Below are 16,719 nucleotides of genomic sequence, written 5' to 3' on the forward strand. Positions count from 1 at the left end.
AGTTGTTTTATGATTTTAGAGAATATCTTCCGATCGCGCAAAGCCCATGAAGTTTAAGAAAAATGTCTGTTGTTCGTATTTTTTTAAAAAAAAATCAAAAATTATAAACTGCGATATTTTTAATGCCTTATAGTGCTGATGTAATAACATGTGTTCTAATATGTTTTATAATGTTTAATGTTTTAATGAGAGAGTTGCAAGGTTATGACATATAATTTCCAAAGCTAACACAAATGTGCAGCTCTTCGCTTGTTTTTATATATAAAAACAACCCAGAGGAGGAGGCTGCACTTCGAGTTCCACCTACACTCTTCTCATCCACCCAGCCATAAAAAGTGTGTATTATTTACAATATTTACATATTTAAATTTGTTTTTCTTTTTTGAAAGACTTACAAAATTGAAGCGATTTTATAGTCAGATTTTGTTCTGAACTCAGGCATCAAAGATCTGGGTTTCAACGTTGCTCTGATGTAGCCATCTCTTGATTTGGATCCGCATACTTTGAGCGAAGCTTCTGTAACTAGCTTCACGCATCGCTCCACGGCTTGCGTATGGCAGGGGAACTTCTTGATATCCCCATCTGGTATTTCACCTCGTTGAATGAAAGAGTGGATGTCATCGTTTGAAACTTTTCGGAGAAGAGATGGAGAAGAATACTTGGCTTCACTCCAGTCAATCATGTCAATGTAATCTGAGGCTTCAAAATGTACAGTTGGAGTAAGAAAGGTTCTGATGGTTTTTCCTTTCGAACCAGACTGCCTGGCTTTCAACACTCTTCTAAGCCCTAGTTCTCTAATGTGCTTCCTCTCATCAAAAATCATGGCTATTAAAAGATTTTCGGAGTGGGCAAAGAACGAGTTCCTTTCAATGACGGGGAAAACAACTTGCTTCAAATTGTCAGGCAAGTATCGAGATATTTCAATTGTTCTATATACATGAATGGGTCCACTTATGAAGGTATTGCTGTTTTTAATTTCAAACCACAATGGCATGTAAGATTTCAGAATGAAAGTCACTATGGTTTTTAAATCATTTGAAGGATTTGCTTCACTTATGTATAGTCTGAGAACTCTATTTGCACAAGTGAGCCATCTGGAATGTGAAAGTGGTCCGGGATCACGAATTGATAAATCACTTGGACATATGCCACTTTTGACCGCCTGACATATATCTAAAAGATATCTCTGATCTTTACTCAAAGAATTTCTGTCAACTTCTGGAATTACACAATCTATTGATTGAAAATCTATAACGGGCACACACCCGCACACCCGCTTAGATTCTTTCCAATTGGTCCAGAAAATGTTGTGGGGCCAACTGTTCCTCTATCCAAATGTTGAAAAAGATGACGGAAAGATAATTCATTGAAATCTAATAGGCAAATAGGCCATTGCAGAGGTCGCACAACATGGATCTCAAGATGACGAATAACACAATTTTTCCAGCCAGTATTTTTCCAAGTCTTCCACTGAAATTCCTTGTTCATTAAGGCAAGACACAATGTCTTTAGCAGATCCAGAGCTCGGCGACACATGGCCAATGTATACAGAACCAGGTTCTTTGATGAGCGAGTAATGGTAATCCTTAATAGTACGACGAAATTGTTTGGATTCAATCCTATCTATAACCAAGGCGTCATCCTTTCTTCCATCAAAATAAAGACCACGCAGTTTATCTAAATCATTTTCACTATTGTTTTGCAAGTCACTTCTAATTTTGCTCCTTTCCCTTCTAATTTTACACCTTTAATAACCATAGACGTATCTGCTTTGGTTATTATACGAATGTCTTCTAGCACACTAGGTGCTATAGGAGAACCTGCACGGTCACTGACTCCATATCGATCGCAGGTTAATGCTGTAGCTCCTAGTTTAATTCTCATCTACCATGGAGATGGAGATTCCTTTTTCTCAGAGTCATTTGGTTTGTATTCAGGTTCAATTTCAGAACACATTTCGGCTGAACAACTTGGCTCTTCTTCAAGTAAAAAATCAGGGTTATCTCTATTTAAAGTATAGCTTCTTTCAAGTCTACGTTTCAACTTTGATGTCTCCTTCCAATCCAAAGCACTAATTTTTCCTAACTCATGCTTCCTCTGAAGATATAAGAATTTTCGCTCAATGACAGGAATCTTGTTAGGTTTCTCACACGTGCGCGATCGGAAGATACTTCCTAAAAACACACAACATGTGTTTTTCTTATTAAATATTACTAGTTGTAACGTTTTATCACTATAGCATTAAAAATACAAGAGTATTTTGTTTTCATAAAAAGTACGAAAACACTAAATTTTTCGTCCTTTTAAAAATTTTTCAGACGCTTTGCGCGATCGGAAGATACCGATTTAGACATTTTTTTTATTTTTCAAGTCGTCACTAACCACAACTTTTCCGCGGTATAGCAACTCGGAAACTAAAAATAAGTTTTTTTCGATCCACCCTATTGTATACGTATGTATACTTACTAGTAGCTCTTGTGGTGGCCGATATAACAAGCGGCAAGTTAGAGTTCCATCCACCAGATGTCACTACGTAAACTTTTACTATGTACTCCGTATGTGGAGTGAGGTTGGTGAAGGTTGCTGACGTATCTTCTGTGTCGCCAGTGAGGAGACTAATTTTCGTATCTGCTCGAGACAGTTCGTATCTGTAGCCGTAGAGGAAGCCATTCAGTCCTGTACAATTCTCTGGGGGATTCCAGTGAACTGTAAAACTGGTATTTGTTCTTGAAGTTGATTCATTAGCTGCTAACGGTCGCACAGACGGCACTGAAAAATAAAAACAAAAATCATTCGTACTGTAAAATATATTGATTTCTCAGCATTTGACACTTATTTGATATTGGACACTTTTGGGCGTCTTCTTCGTCGGGTTTTATTCTCTTTCTCTCCTAATGCATGTTCATAAAGGCATACTTCTTTCCCCAGCTTTATACATACACCACCAACACAGTATTACCATGCTTTTATGTTCCCGCGTTTACTGTTTTCCCGCATTTTACAACATTTTTAAAGGTCCCTTCTATTCTCCTAAGTTTACAGTGAGTTAAAATCTTCGTTTTTTAAATGAAAGTTTAATTTCCTTGTATTTATGCTACGTCATTTCGACCTTTAGCGAAAAGCAAGATTATGTGCTAGAGGTAACAGAACCGGGTCATGACAAGAAAAAAATTATGGCTTCCTGATTCTCATTAAGGTGCTGTGTGATAACGGTCGTGATCTATGTGCTACCCATCGGATTCTATTACATGTCTGAGAAAGACAACATCAAGTTGTTGAAACTGTTAATATTATTTCATTTCTAAGAAATAAATGCATTACTCTGGTCAGAAAGTATTTTCAATGATTAAGTATGTTAAATATTTTCAGCGCTTGCTATTGATAATGCGATCCCTGGGTTGGTATAACGTTTTGCCCGGAGATTGAATCTGTGCCGTTTGGTTGGTAGGTGGACAACTTACCGACCACGCAACGGCGGCTTTCTAATATTTTAAGTAAAAGATATGTATAAAATCAAAAATAATACCTGTGGAATCAACTAACGCAAGTATCCTTGTAAACTCTCCCATGACACCTGTATATGCTGCAACTTTGATTTCGTATTGAGCCAATGGATGTAAGTTATATAGAGTAACCGATGTGGTGGCAACATTTACATCACCAGATGAACTGCAGGTGAAATTTCTGCAAGCTAGAAGGCGTACGCACTAAAAAAAAGAAAAAAAAGTAATTTATCAGTGCTTGACAAGATTCTTTTATTACGCGTACTCTGAGTTAAAACTGAAAGTGGGGAAACGCAAACCGTACTTGTAAACTGTTAAGATGTGCTCTCCCAGCTTTATTCTCTCAGTTCCAAAACTGAATATATTACTTTATCTTTCACAGATTTCATTGTACCTTGTTCTCTAATCGGATATCTATTTATTACATACATTATGATGCGCATTAAGGTTGTTCTCAAACTACCATGGAAGTGAAGTAAGTGATATTTTCTTCCTACACATTTTCTAACAAAAGGCGATTTGGAAATTTCAGATTAGCTTGAAGCATAACTAATGGATTTTTTTTAGTGAAATATGTTTTTTTGACTAAAATTATTTGCAGTTGCTGTAAGTCATAGCGTTCTGTAGTCATTTGAAGTACTGAAGTACTTAGATTTGAAAATAGTTCAAATTCACGGAAGTGAAAACAAAAACTATATATATTTGTGCAGAAACACATTGTGTTAATGTCATAGAAACTTCCACTTTTTGAATTTAGAACGTTTGTAATTTCCACCTTTCAAAGTTTTGGATAAAAAAGAAGAAATTTTGTATGCCACACTATGCTTTTAATTCAGAACTTCGTTGTGGAGAATTCAAAGCAATCAGGGTTATAGGAGAAAAGTATAACGTAATGTAAAGTTCCATATTTCTCTTCTGGAGCACTTCAGCGATATCCATTCATATAAGTATGAAATTCAGTTCCATATAAGAACACAAGTATATGACTGAACATTAACTAAAAATAAATATTTACAATGTTTTGTAATGCAAAATTTTATTTGCACTAATAAATCCTAAATCACACAAACAAAACATAGTGCAAAGCCTTAAAGGGCACAAGCTGATGATTTTAAGTTGGGGAATGTGTGGTCAGCACATGAAGAGTCTCATCATCATTGCTACTGTTTCTTTTTATTATTTGTTTGTTTTTAACAGGAGTCCGTTACTCATTCAAAAAACTTCCAAATTGCCTTCCCGAAGGGTAATTATTGCATACAGTGGTGTTATATGTAAATCATTAAACGACTGGTTCTATGATTAGTATAGTAAACTGACTTAGTATTAATGTTATTACAGTAACATTATATTATTATGTATTTTTATATTATTATTGTTATTGATTCTAATGATATAGTAACATTTAGTAGCATTTAGTAATGAAACGTGCTTAAGTATCAATATAAGAGCCAAACACACAAGTATAATAATTACTGAAGGCGTTTACAATATGATCTGGATTGTAACTTTGTTCCCATTTCGGTAATGTAATTTTTTTTTATTTTGGTGCTATTATTTCTTTTAACTTTGTGCTTACTATCTTCCACATGGCTGCAATTTTGTTATCGAAATTGACTAAATAATTTGGGTGGTGTGCTCTCTTGACAGATTTTATGAACACTATAGTAATGCTGATAATAGTCTTACATATCATTAGTCTATGGAGATAATTCCCTTTTTTGTGCGTCTGATTTATAGGCCTTAGTGTTTTACTATGTCTTCCTTGATATTTCAATTCAGGCTGTTACGCATAGTTTGTATTTATAAGTTGGGACAATCTACTTTTCCTTTTTTCTTTTTTTTTCTAGAAACGCTTCGTTAAAATAGTTTCCGAAAGTATAGTGAAACCTATGTCATGTATTATTCGTATCATTTGACATATATACCTGCTCCTAAGTTTCGTTGAGTAAATGAAATTTTAGATATTGTATTCTAGAAACATTAAAAAGTCTTTGCGCTAACTCAAAGATTGGGTTTTTGACAGGAAAACCAAAGACATATTACAGAAATAAAGTGTGCCCGCACATTGGCAGAATTACATTTCCATTCATAAAATGTTATAGAAAATTAATCATGTCTCAACTGCAGCATGACTTAATTTTGACTCTAAAAACTGGAAATATATACACAGATACTCCTCGACTTAAGTAAATAGATCGTTCCAGGCCTCTTTGTCTAAATCGAATTTTTACCGTAAGTGTTTGTCGCAAACTCATATATAAAAAAAGAAAAATAATGTTTAATAACACTGCAATGCAAAAACTGAATTACGTCGCGATAATAAAAAAAACAACTAATTAGTAAGAATTCAACAATATTTCTTATGTATATACTAAACTATTTACTTGTACGCCTTCTTTGGCTTTATTTACCCAATATTTCGGTAACTAGGTTTTCCTATAGATTACATTCTTGTTGTTACTTTTCTGTTTTGCCAAACTCACCTCTCGGAAAAAGTAACAGCCAAGAGTTACCGAAATATCAGGTAAATAAAACTAAAGAAGACATACAGGTAAGTAATTTACTTTATTTTATTATATAATATATAAATACGTAAATAAAAACAAATACTTTATCATTTATTATTTCTAATATTGGAAATTTCTTACATAAGTATGAACATACGTACCTTATGTCTACTTTAAGTAATTCAGGGACAATAGATTCTCAAAAATAATGTTAGGAAACTATTTTTTAAAAGAATCTACAGTTGAACAATCAAAAGTTTAACAACCTGAGAAATATTAACAGGCAGTTCAGGGGAACCGGCTTAATGACCCCACTGGTCGCACTGTAAACACCGGTCTGGTTTCCCGAGAGGTCATCATACAATTACTGACCACACAACGCATTGCTCCTTTGGGGTAATTAACGGGAACCGATAAACCAGTGTAGCTAAGTTTCTGTATCACTCTGTTATGATTTAAAGGATTCAATAAAATACAATAAAAACAAACAAACAACATAACTAAACACATCAAAATAATTCTGTTGCAAGAGACTTGTATAATGTTGCTTTTTTTGAATCAAAATTGTACTGCAATATAAACGAACAAGTTTACAAATTCTGATTTCTACTAATCAAACTGCTATAAAATTGATATTCTATGATTGAAATTGAATGCAATGTACTTTAAATTCTAATTTTGATATCGTTAGATGAAAGATTACTCACCTGATAAGAAACTTGATAATAACGTATGGTTCCTTCAGTATGAACTGGAGGATTCCAAGACAGTTGAAAATTCTTCGATGTTGTTGTAGTCGCTTCGAGGTTAACTACACCACTCGACGCTGAAGAAGAAATACATTACTGATCATTTAAGCCTTTATGTCAATATTCTGTACACAGTAATATTACAGTGGTATCAGAAAATTGTCTACTGTACCAGGTATTTTCCCAGGAATTCAAAATGAAGAGGGTAGAATAGATATTGAATATGAAATCACAAGAAACTGTTATATACACAGGTTGCAATTTATCTTACGAAACATGAAAATTTCCAGAACCTAAACTTACAAAAGGAGGACCTATACACAATAAAGAGCAAGCTCTTGACCCAGGAAATTGCCATCCTATCAACATTCTATCTATCTTCTTCAAAAAATGTTTTAAAAAGTAGTTTATAACAGATTAGTATATTTTAGTAATAATAATAATAATAATAATAATAATAATAATAATAATAATAATAATAATAATAATAATAATAATAATAATAATAATAATATAATATCAAATAGCCAATTCTGTTCTAGAAAGTACAGATCAATTAACAATTCCGTAGCGGCTTTTCTAAGTGATATACATATAAAGCACGAAAAAGTAGTAATAAAATATATGGACTTTTTCTGGATCTCACCTAGTTAACCACAAGAGTCTACAAAATTACATAACTACGGAGTTAGAGGTCCGCACGCAATATCGAAATATGAACAATCAAATCAGAGATAAAGCACATTAACCACGGAGTCCATAAGGCTTAATTTTAGATCTAAATTATTTCTTATATATACACGCACTATATTAATGATCTTCCTGCGTACTAGCTCCCAATAAAAGCGTCTTGTATTTGCTGATGACACAAGCATTCTGGTTGATATTCGAAACAACTCTTGCTCTGAAGAATGTATGTGTGATAACACAACAGCTAAATTTACAGAATGGACAAACTAACCAACTCAACATAAACACAGTGAAAAGAACAAAAGTAATAAATATAAAATAAGGGAAAACTAAATTCTCTAAATGCATCATGGAGAACTCATACAGGTATGTAATACTAGCACAAGAGTTTACCTTATACGCAAATTCAGTAAGATCCTATCTTTGTAAATGTTGAAAGCCACATAATTCGGCTTGATCCAGTCACTAATATCATACAAAATCATTTTCTTTTTGGATAATATCTGCCATGTAACGAAAGTATTTAAAATGCAGAAGATACTCCTAAAAATAATGCTATTAGTTCCCTTTCATTGTAGCAGATCACTGTATAAGAACTAGGATATAGAACTAGAACTAGAACTAGTATATATATATATATATATATATATATATATATATATATATATATATATATATATATATATATATATATATATATATATATATATATATATATATATATATATGTTCCAGAAACATCATCATGCATACATAAGAATGAATTAGGTTTTCCACTAAATTCGGATCTACACACCAATACAACGCTAAAACTATCAATCATACCCATATACAAAATTTCTGGTTAAAACTCAACCGTCGTCGCACTATATAGGAATAAAACTACCTGTATAATATACAGGTATAATGAACTGCCAAATTCTATCAAACAAATGCCTAATTTACAGTTTAAAAGACATTTTAAATTATTATTACAGAACAACCTATTCTATAGCACAAAGTCATTCGGGTTTTTCTGTATAAGGTTAAGATTAAAATTAATTAATTGTGTCAAGTAAATGTATATTACAAGCAGCAATTAACGGTTTTACTATTATTGTTATGTCGTATCTTTATTTGAAAGTATAGTACCTGTAAAGTGAACTTTTTAAGCATTTTGAATTTCCTGACGAAGCCATGTACCTAAGGCAGAAAAACAAATAAATAAACATTATAATTTTATCCCTGAAATATCCCCATGTTTTTTACTGTGTAACATATTTAAATGAGGTGAAAATAATATTCTGACATAAGTCCTGTTGGATAAATTAATTAATTATACGTAGGTTTGTGTATGTATATATGTGTTATATTGTGGAACTATGCTATATATAAGAATGGGGAGTCTTTTCACTCTGCACTCATTCTACATCTTATAACGATAACATTTAAAAATATGTATATGTTGATATGGACAACAGTCCGTATCATATGATATCATTTTTCTTTATGGCCAGACCTGAACATTTAACTTGTTAAGTTTTGTGGCCAGATATGTATAAGCATGTTTTTTTCTAGACAGTTCTGATATAATACGTAAAGAAGTCATTAAGAGTGGATGTATTCTCAACTATGAAGAAGGAATTTTGTGAAAAATAAAAAGATAAATACTGAAAATCTTCGGAAAATACATCAGTTTAAATATATTCTATCTTGTGTGTTATCATTGAAACATTTACTGAGTAAACTACGTTTTAATTAGTTCCAGAAATCCTGATATAACGAAATTAGGGCAAAATAGATGTTATAATCTTAGCAGTTCAAATCTACTCCTTTTGGGTCTCGAAAGTGAGAAAAAGTTTAGGTAAAACGTGTTGACAGCGTAGAAAAGGCTGTTGAAGCCTATCTGTCAGAAGAAGCGAACACATTCGAAGCAGCTTGGCGTAGACATTTCTACACATGGTTTCAAAGAATACAAATATACATGGGCCATGAAGGGAAGTAGAATGAGAATTATTTGGAAGTTCGCACTCGCAGTTTAAAGTAAATTATTGACCTTTGTGTTAGTAAAACTCTCATTTGGTAAAACGCAAACGTGGATGCACAAATCCAGTATGTTCTACCGTACCTCCAGCTCCTGTAACAACAGTTACAACATTTGATGGAACAGCATCTCCAGCTGTGGTCACTGCTTTGATCTTTATTTGATATTGATTATTTGGAATTCCATGATCAAAGTATGCCGTCGTTGCTAGTTGTTCACTGTGCAGAGTCCATTTCCAGTTCTTTTTCACGTAAACTTCGTAATGCCGCAATTGACAAAATTTCTCACCTACAGGGTAATCCTACAAGAATCAAGTTTACCATAAAACTTATTGACAACTGCTTATTATTTTCATTAAGTAATTTCAAGTCTGTTTTCTTTTTTAATAAACTGATGCGTTGAAAGCAAGAGTGCTGTATATTAGAAAAGCGTTATTTGAAGAAAAAATGGCCTCAAAGTGTTATACCTTTCTGAATAGAATATGTGTTGTTAGAATACTTTTGTGTATAGCTTCTCAGTCAGTTGAGATACGCATGTCTCACTTTTCTTACAAATAATTTTACGTTGATCTTATCTGTGGGTACCAATATCTCAAAAACGTCAAAATGTAACATAAACCACTCTTGCTTTCAATGCCTCAATTATTTGTATACTAATAATGTTCACACTTGTTTTGGAACATTACTTTTACAATACCAAGCCAGAACTTTTAACTACAGGGTTAACCTAACAGAAAAAGAAACCTTTAAAGTTTCATAGAAACAAAGAGTTTTAATAACATGTCTGAAATATTTACATGCTTTCAGAAGTATGTCCTAAATTTTGTATGACTAAGTTATAGATATCAATAGGTGACTCTTTTGTAACATGGCAGATGCCAATGAAATAGTCGAGGCAGATATCCTTCTTTACCAGGCTTGTGATCATATTGCTCAACTAACGTCGAACAGGTTCACGTGATGCTGACATCACCGAATCAAACGAAAAGGAGAAGTCGTAAACTTGAACACTTCCTCTATAGAGCAGTAATTAATACTTCATTATCAACAATTCCTTAATCTATCAATTTCTGTTAGGCTAACCGTGAACTTTTTTGTGTTTAAGAATTCGATAAAAAGAAATATTAATTACATACATTAAATTCTTTATAGCGTTTAAGGATGCATTGGAAGAAACATGGTAGCTATATTATTGATTTTTGACATTTTAATATTGGAATTTAAAAATAAACAATAAACACATTAACTATCTTCTGAAATTTGAGAATTCAATACACTGAGATACTAACATTAATTTCTTACTTTAAGATGTCTAAGAACTACTCTGTAATATGAGAGAAGATCAGAAACTAAGGTTACAAGGCCGATATTTCTGAAGTTTCGTCTGTTATAGATAAATGGGGAGTGTGAGGTAATTGTAATACATGGAGTTGGCAACTGTGTAGAGTTTCAGCCACCTACGGCGCTAGTTGTATGTAAACACAAATGGCAACTAGTTTGGAAAACTGGTCTCGCGAAGAAGTCCGCTCAGTTATTCGATTTCTGTGGGCCAATCATGTAACTGCGGCTGAAGTTCACCGAATACGGGTAGAGGTTTACAGAGAGATTGTAATGTCTCGTCAGCAAGTCGCAGAATGATGTCCAAAGTTTACGGCTGGTAGAGAAAACGTCACCGATGAGGAGTGCAGACCAGAAGACCACCATGCTGTTGAAGCACTTTCGCTGGGACGTCATCGACCACCCTCCCTACAGTCCGGACCTCGCTCCAAGCGACTTTCACCTGTTTCTGCACTTGAAGGAGCACCTAAGAGGTCGTCGCTTCGCTTCAGACTAGGAGGTGAAACATTTCGTGACAACGTAGCTGAACACGCAAGGACAGGATTTTTACCAGGAGAGTATCTTCAAACTTATCCCACGATGCGACAAGTGCCTCAACCGACGTGGAAACTGTTGAAAAATAACCTAATGTATGTACTATCTGTCGGCTGTATAGGCTGTATGAAATAATATATACATGTTTCCCTGTAGGCTTTGTAACCTTACTTTCTGATCAATCCTCCTATTTATTAAGTGATTTACTTTGGTCAACCGATATGGAGATTACGTTGAAAAATAACCTAATGTATGTACTATCTGTTGGCTGTATTGGTTGTATGAAATAATATATACACGTTTCACTGCAGGCTTTGTAACCTTACTTTCTGATCACTCCTCGTATCTATGAATTCAAGAAAAATATCAAATTTTCAAACAATCGCTTTGAAAATGTTATTTTAATTACTATATATGTTATTAATAAAAGATAATTTGGTAATATTAGTAATAATTTTAGATGTATACTTCAGTATAAAGCTTCTTAATGGTCATATAGTTAGCTTAAGTTCCTTCAAAGATCTGAGTTCGATTCCCACATTAAGTTCCCACATCCACTCTCATATAGATTCGGTGCTGAAGGGGATATTAAGTTATTAACTTCCAGAACATCTCCATATAGTGGTATGAATTGTTTTTAAGTACATCTCTAAAAGCTTATAAAAGTAATTAAAAATATAACGTTCTCATAGTAAAACTATTCTAAGTAAAGAAATAACTTTTTATTGACATTTTTCAGTCAATAGTAATTATGAACAAACGAAACCTATGTTAATCACACAGCATATAATATTATGATCTTATATTTACGTAAAACTATATATTTTAGCTAATTACTCAACATTACAAATCGAAGAAAGTTAATAAGTACATTAGTTTCTGTATAAGTACTTCATATTTGAGTTCGACTTACCTTCCACTTTATTTCAAAACTTGAATCTGTAACATTTGTAACAGAAAGCTCATACTCAAAACCATTAACTGTAGAAAGAAAAAAAATCCCAAAATTAAAATACAATATAAAGTTATTGGATCAAGCTAGTTACTATCTCTGTTGCCTTATCCTTTTATAATTACCTAGGTATAACTAAAGCAAAATCATATCAGTGTGTGAGTAATGTTAATATACAATCTTCAAAAGATTGAAATTTCGGGTTGCATAAGCAACTAGGCGATTATTATAAGTGCAAGACGCCTGTTTGCAATTCAGGCTAATCCCTAATTATTTACAAATAATTTAATAGTTGTCGCTAGCTGCTCTGCTTTCTACCTGACGCCACGAGATGTCGCTAGCATGCATGTAATATCCAGACGAAATGAAGGCTTGGGAGGGAATATAGTACTTAGTAATTATATCGTACTTATTTATTTTCTTCGAATTCATCGATTATAAATATTTTTATTTGTCTTGGCTTCTAATTAGCTTATTGAATGAACCAGATCTAACATTACTAGAACCAATAAACTCATAAATGTCCCACATCAACGACTGTCCAACTCGTTAAATAGTTATGAGAGACTCGAAATAAAACTGTATAACAAGTTGCTTGCAACTTTAGCAAATGAACATATAGATAGATTTAAAAGTAAGCTATACAATTGGTTAGTTGCAACGCCCTTTTATTCTTTACAGGAGTATTTTAATTGTTCAATAGAAGTGTACCATATTTTGTAATCTCGTGTTAAGCTAATATTTAATCTATGAATATAGTTATTTTCATTTATTTTGTAATGTCATTTCATCGTTAATTTAGTTATACTTTTGTATCAATATTAAATCACATTTAGACGTTGTCTATTCCTATGTATAGCTTAGCGACAATAAAATTCTTTATTATTATTATTATTATTATTATTATTATTATTATTATTATTATTATTATTATTATTATTATTATTATTATTATTATTATTATATCTTACAATACGTTTCATGATCTATGACACCAGTAGTTGGGGAACTGAGCAAGTAAGTCAAACAATATAAACATGATATGCATGTAAATCTTTGTTTATACTCTCATTACAATTGATTAAGGCACAAAAAGTGCGTACATACAGTATATTTCCGCTCACCTATATCACTTACAAATGTCTTATATTATGAGGTTACAATAAATTATAGATAATGGTGGGGAAATTAATATTAATTAAATTATTAAATTTATATTATCCATGGTGGTTTTAATGTACATTAAACTTTATAAGTAGTTAAAATTGTTTATTTGTATCCTATTGATTAAAATATTATGCGACATAAGCCACCAACATAAGATTATGTAAGAATATAATTTTTACAATGTTACGAGGATTGATTGAAAAGTAAAGCCTCCAAAGCTAACTTAAAAAAAAATGTTAACCGAGTTTCAAAATTCTTTTTGAATCTGATAAATCCATTTGTGCTCTAGATAATGCGATTGTTTCCTTTGTTTCCAGGTGTCGCTGGTGTGTTGATAATTAAAAAAAATGGAGACCAACATGGAGATGAGGTTGAAGCAGCGAGTGAAGGTTTTTCAAAATTCACCGCCGAATGACAGCTGTTTAATGTAACGCTATGGTTGACATAAGTACGATGAAACAGTGGGCCAAGTAGTTGAAGAAAGAAAATCTGGCTACAGTGTGCTTGATCAACCCTGTAGTAAACGATCCATCACCGCATCAGATAAGCAGCATCGAATTCCTGTCGTATAAGAGTTGATTCAAACAGCGACAGGTAGCCACACAACTCAACATTTCCCAACAAAAAGTGAAGTTTATTGTAACCGAGGTGCTGGGGTATTACAAGGTGTGTGCTTGTTGGGTCCAACGGATGCAAGAAGATGATTCTACCACACCCGTCGTACAGCTCCGATCTTCCACCTTGTGACTTCACGTCTTCCCAAAGATGAAAGAGTACCTTAAGGGACATCACTCTCATTCTGATGACCAGGTAAAAGCTACCATTGACTCCTGGTGTTGACAACAACCACTGGAATTATTCCCTGACGAGTTTGCCCGAGTAGTCACGCATCGGCGCAAATACGCAGAAAACCATGAAGATTACATTGAAAAGTGAGTAGCTCATTACATAGAGGACAAATGCACCTATCAGGAAACAAATGTTTGAAAATCGGTTAACAAATAAGAAGAAATGGAATGAAATCTTTGAGTTTTACGTCGAACGGTTATGCCGATTAGGCTAAAGGAGACTGTGATAATGAGAAATGAATGAAAATGACGGATTGAAGAAAGTGGGAGGAAATGGGACAACCCCGAGGAATCCCACGCACACGGTGTTTGTCCACCACAAAGTTCAATTAGAGCGAGCTGGGGTCGAACCAGGGACCTCATGCACCAGAGGTAAAGGCTCTACCACTGAGCCACCGTGGCCTCCAACAAATAAGAAAGTTACAGCTATCGATGCATTACTTTTCAATCAACTTTCGTACATTTAATAGATTATATATTAGTAAATAATAATTGAAGATTTAATATATAATGTATTTTTCTAAAAAAAAAAAACTGTTTGCTTGAAATCGATTTGTCTTCTATCTATATCCGTATGTCATATAGAGACATAACAGCAAATTTTACCCAGTTATACACAGGAACAATAAATTCTAGTTTAACTATCTTTGTTTTTAGAAATTCTTACAACTTCAGGTTAAACATACGATCTCTCAAAGCAAGGTATTTATTTCTTAATCTCAAATGCTTAGATATCAAGAATGAGAACTGGGATCACATGAGTGTATGTTGAGTTTATTTTGAGTTTAACGTCCCTTTCAGCAGTGAGGCTATATGAGACGGGACCTACTTATCGTGGAATCCGAACCACATGAGTTCCCGCGGGAAATTGAACCTAGGTGTCCCGGGCCAAAGGTGCGTACGCTAACTGCTTAGCCACGAAGGAGCTCCACATGAGTGTAGTGGTGAGTGATATTTATATTTGAAATACATTATATACCATTTATCAACAATTGTCGATCCATTGCTGGATTAAGATCTCTCCAATACTTTTTGACAACCATCTATCTTGGATAATTCCTTTCCAAGACATTCGCAGTGCTACTTAATTTCGTCACACCACTTTGTATTAGAATGCTTTGTAATTCTCTAACTTGTCACTTGTGTTATCCAGTAAAAAAATTGCTTTTGTCTACCTTGTATGGTTTGTTTCTTAAGAGAGTTATATCTATCTTTTTACCTGTCCATCTAGTATCTCTCTCTCTCCATATATATACAGTCTATACAGAACCAGTTGTTAAAAATCTAGAATAACACCACTATCAATATCATGTTGTAGAAAAACCTAGAAAGTTCTGGAAATGTTCTTTAAGACAGTGGCGAAATGTTCTAGAAGGTAAAAACTAGGGTGCAGCAAGAACCCAAACTATGATAAGTATATAATGAGTTTACTATAAACTTTTAAAATATATATAAACAATATCTTAAATTATTTTTCACTCAAAAAACTGGGGTTCTAGGCCCCCGGCTAGATCCGCCACTGCTTGAAGAGTCAATCACTGGTTGTAGTTATTACTTATTTGTTCTTTCTCACATGAAATTATTATATGCTTAAGTGTTGATAAATCTTTATTACATTGATTTCCTGTTAACTACAGTATATCAAACAGTAAAAATGGTATGAAATATGTGTAAAATTTGTATAAATCAATCGTACGACACAATACACCCGTTATCACTTACGCTAAAACGTCAATCATTCGACACAGTACAGCCGTTATCACTCACGCTAAAACGTCAATCATTCGATACAGTACAGACGTTATCACTCACGCTAAAACGTCAATCATTCGATACAGTACAGCAGTTATCACTCACACCATCAACCAACTTATTTCTCATCATTCTAAGTCACATCTAATGCGAGATTTGCTAGTGTGTCCAATGTAAAATCACATATTAGAAAAGATTTTTGAGAATATTATACTAGTAATTCCAACTCCACACAATAATTTCCAGTATGCAATGATGTAAACATGCATGTCCAGCAAGTTAGCAGCAGTATAAAATGTTCTGATGTTCAGAAATAGTAACATTTGTTATGCAACGCAAATAACAAGCACTTTTGTCATTTTATCGTTGAAACTTTGGTTTCTGTAAAGAATTTTAGTGGAGTAGGGTAACGTCACGAGATAAGGGAATTTGCAAATCATGATACAAACATGCCACTTGGTAATTTAGTAGATATATACCTAAGAATGAAATTTAGATGTAGACCCCAAAAATCAAACCCTTTATTTACCCTTGTGACGTCATCATACAACATGGCTGACATGAGCATTACAGAAACACAGTAAAGGCACATAAATCGTTGATTGCAAACGATATATTCTATATTTTGATGGATGAACTGAATTATGTCTTGATTAA

General features: G+C 33.3%; 1 protein-coding gene across 2 annotated transcripts in view; it reads right to left on the bottom strand.

The window, feature by feature from the left end:
- Window positions 1-16,719, bottom strand: part of LOC145663899 (receptor-type tyrosine-protein phosphatase delta-like) — a 212,260-nt gene that overhangs the window by 31,471 nt on the left and 164,070 nt on the right. For both annotated transcript variants that reach the window (XM_081730070.1, XM_081730069.1), the window contains 5 exons: window positions 12,257-12,324; window positions 9,557-9,773; window positions 6,718-6,836; window positions 3,527-3,707; window positions 2,467-2,769 (listed from right to left, as the gene is read on the bottom strand). In XM_081730070.1, the coding sequence (XP_081586196.1) occupies window positions 2,467-2,769; window positions 3,527-3,707; window positions 6,718-6,836; window positions 9,557-9,773; window positions 12,257-12,324 (888 nt within the window). The remainder of the gene's footprint in view (window positions 1-2,466; window positions 2,770-3,526; window positions 3,708-6,717; window positions 6,837-9,556; window positions 9,774-12,256; window positions 12,325-16,719) is intronic.

This window comes from Thermobia domestica, chromosome 11 (assembly GCF_964235325.1).
Source record: "Thermobia domestica chromosome 11, izTheDome1.hap1.1, whole genome shotgun sequence".
NCBI classification, from domain to species: Eukaryota; Metazoa; Arthropoda; class Insecta; order Zygentoma; family Lepismatidae; genus Thermobia; species Thermobia domestica.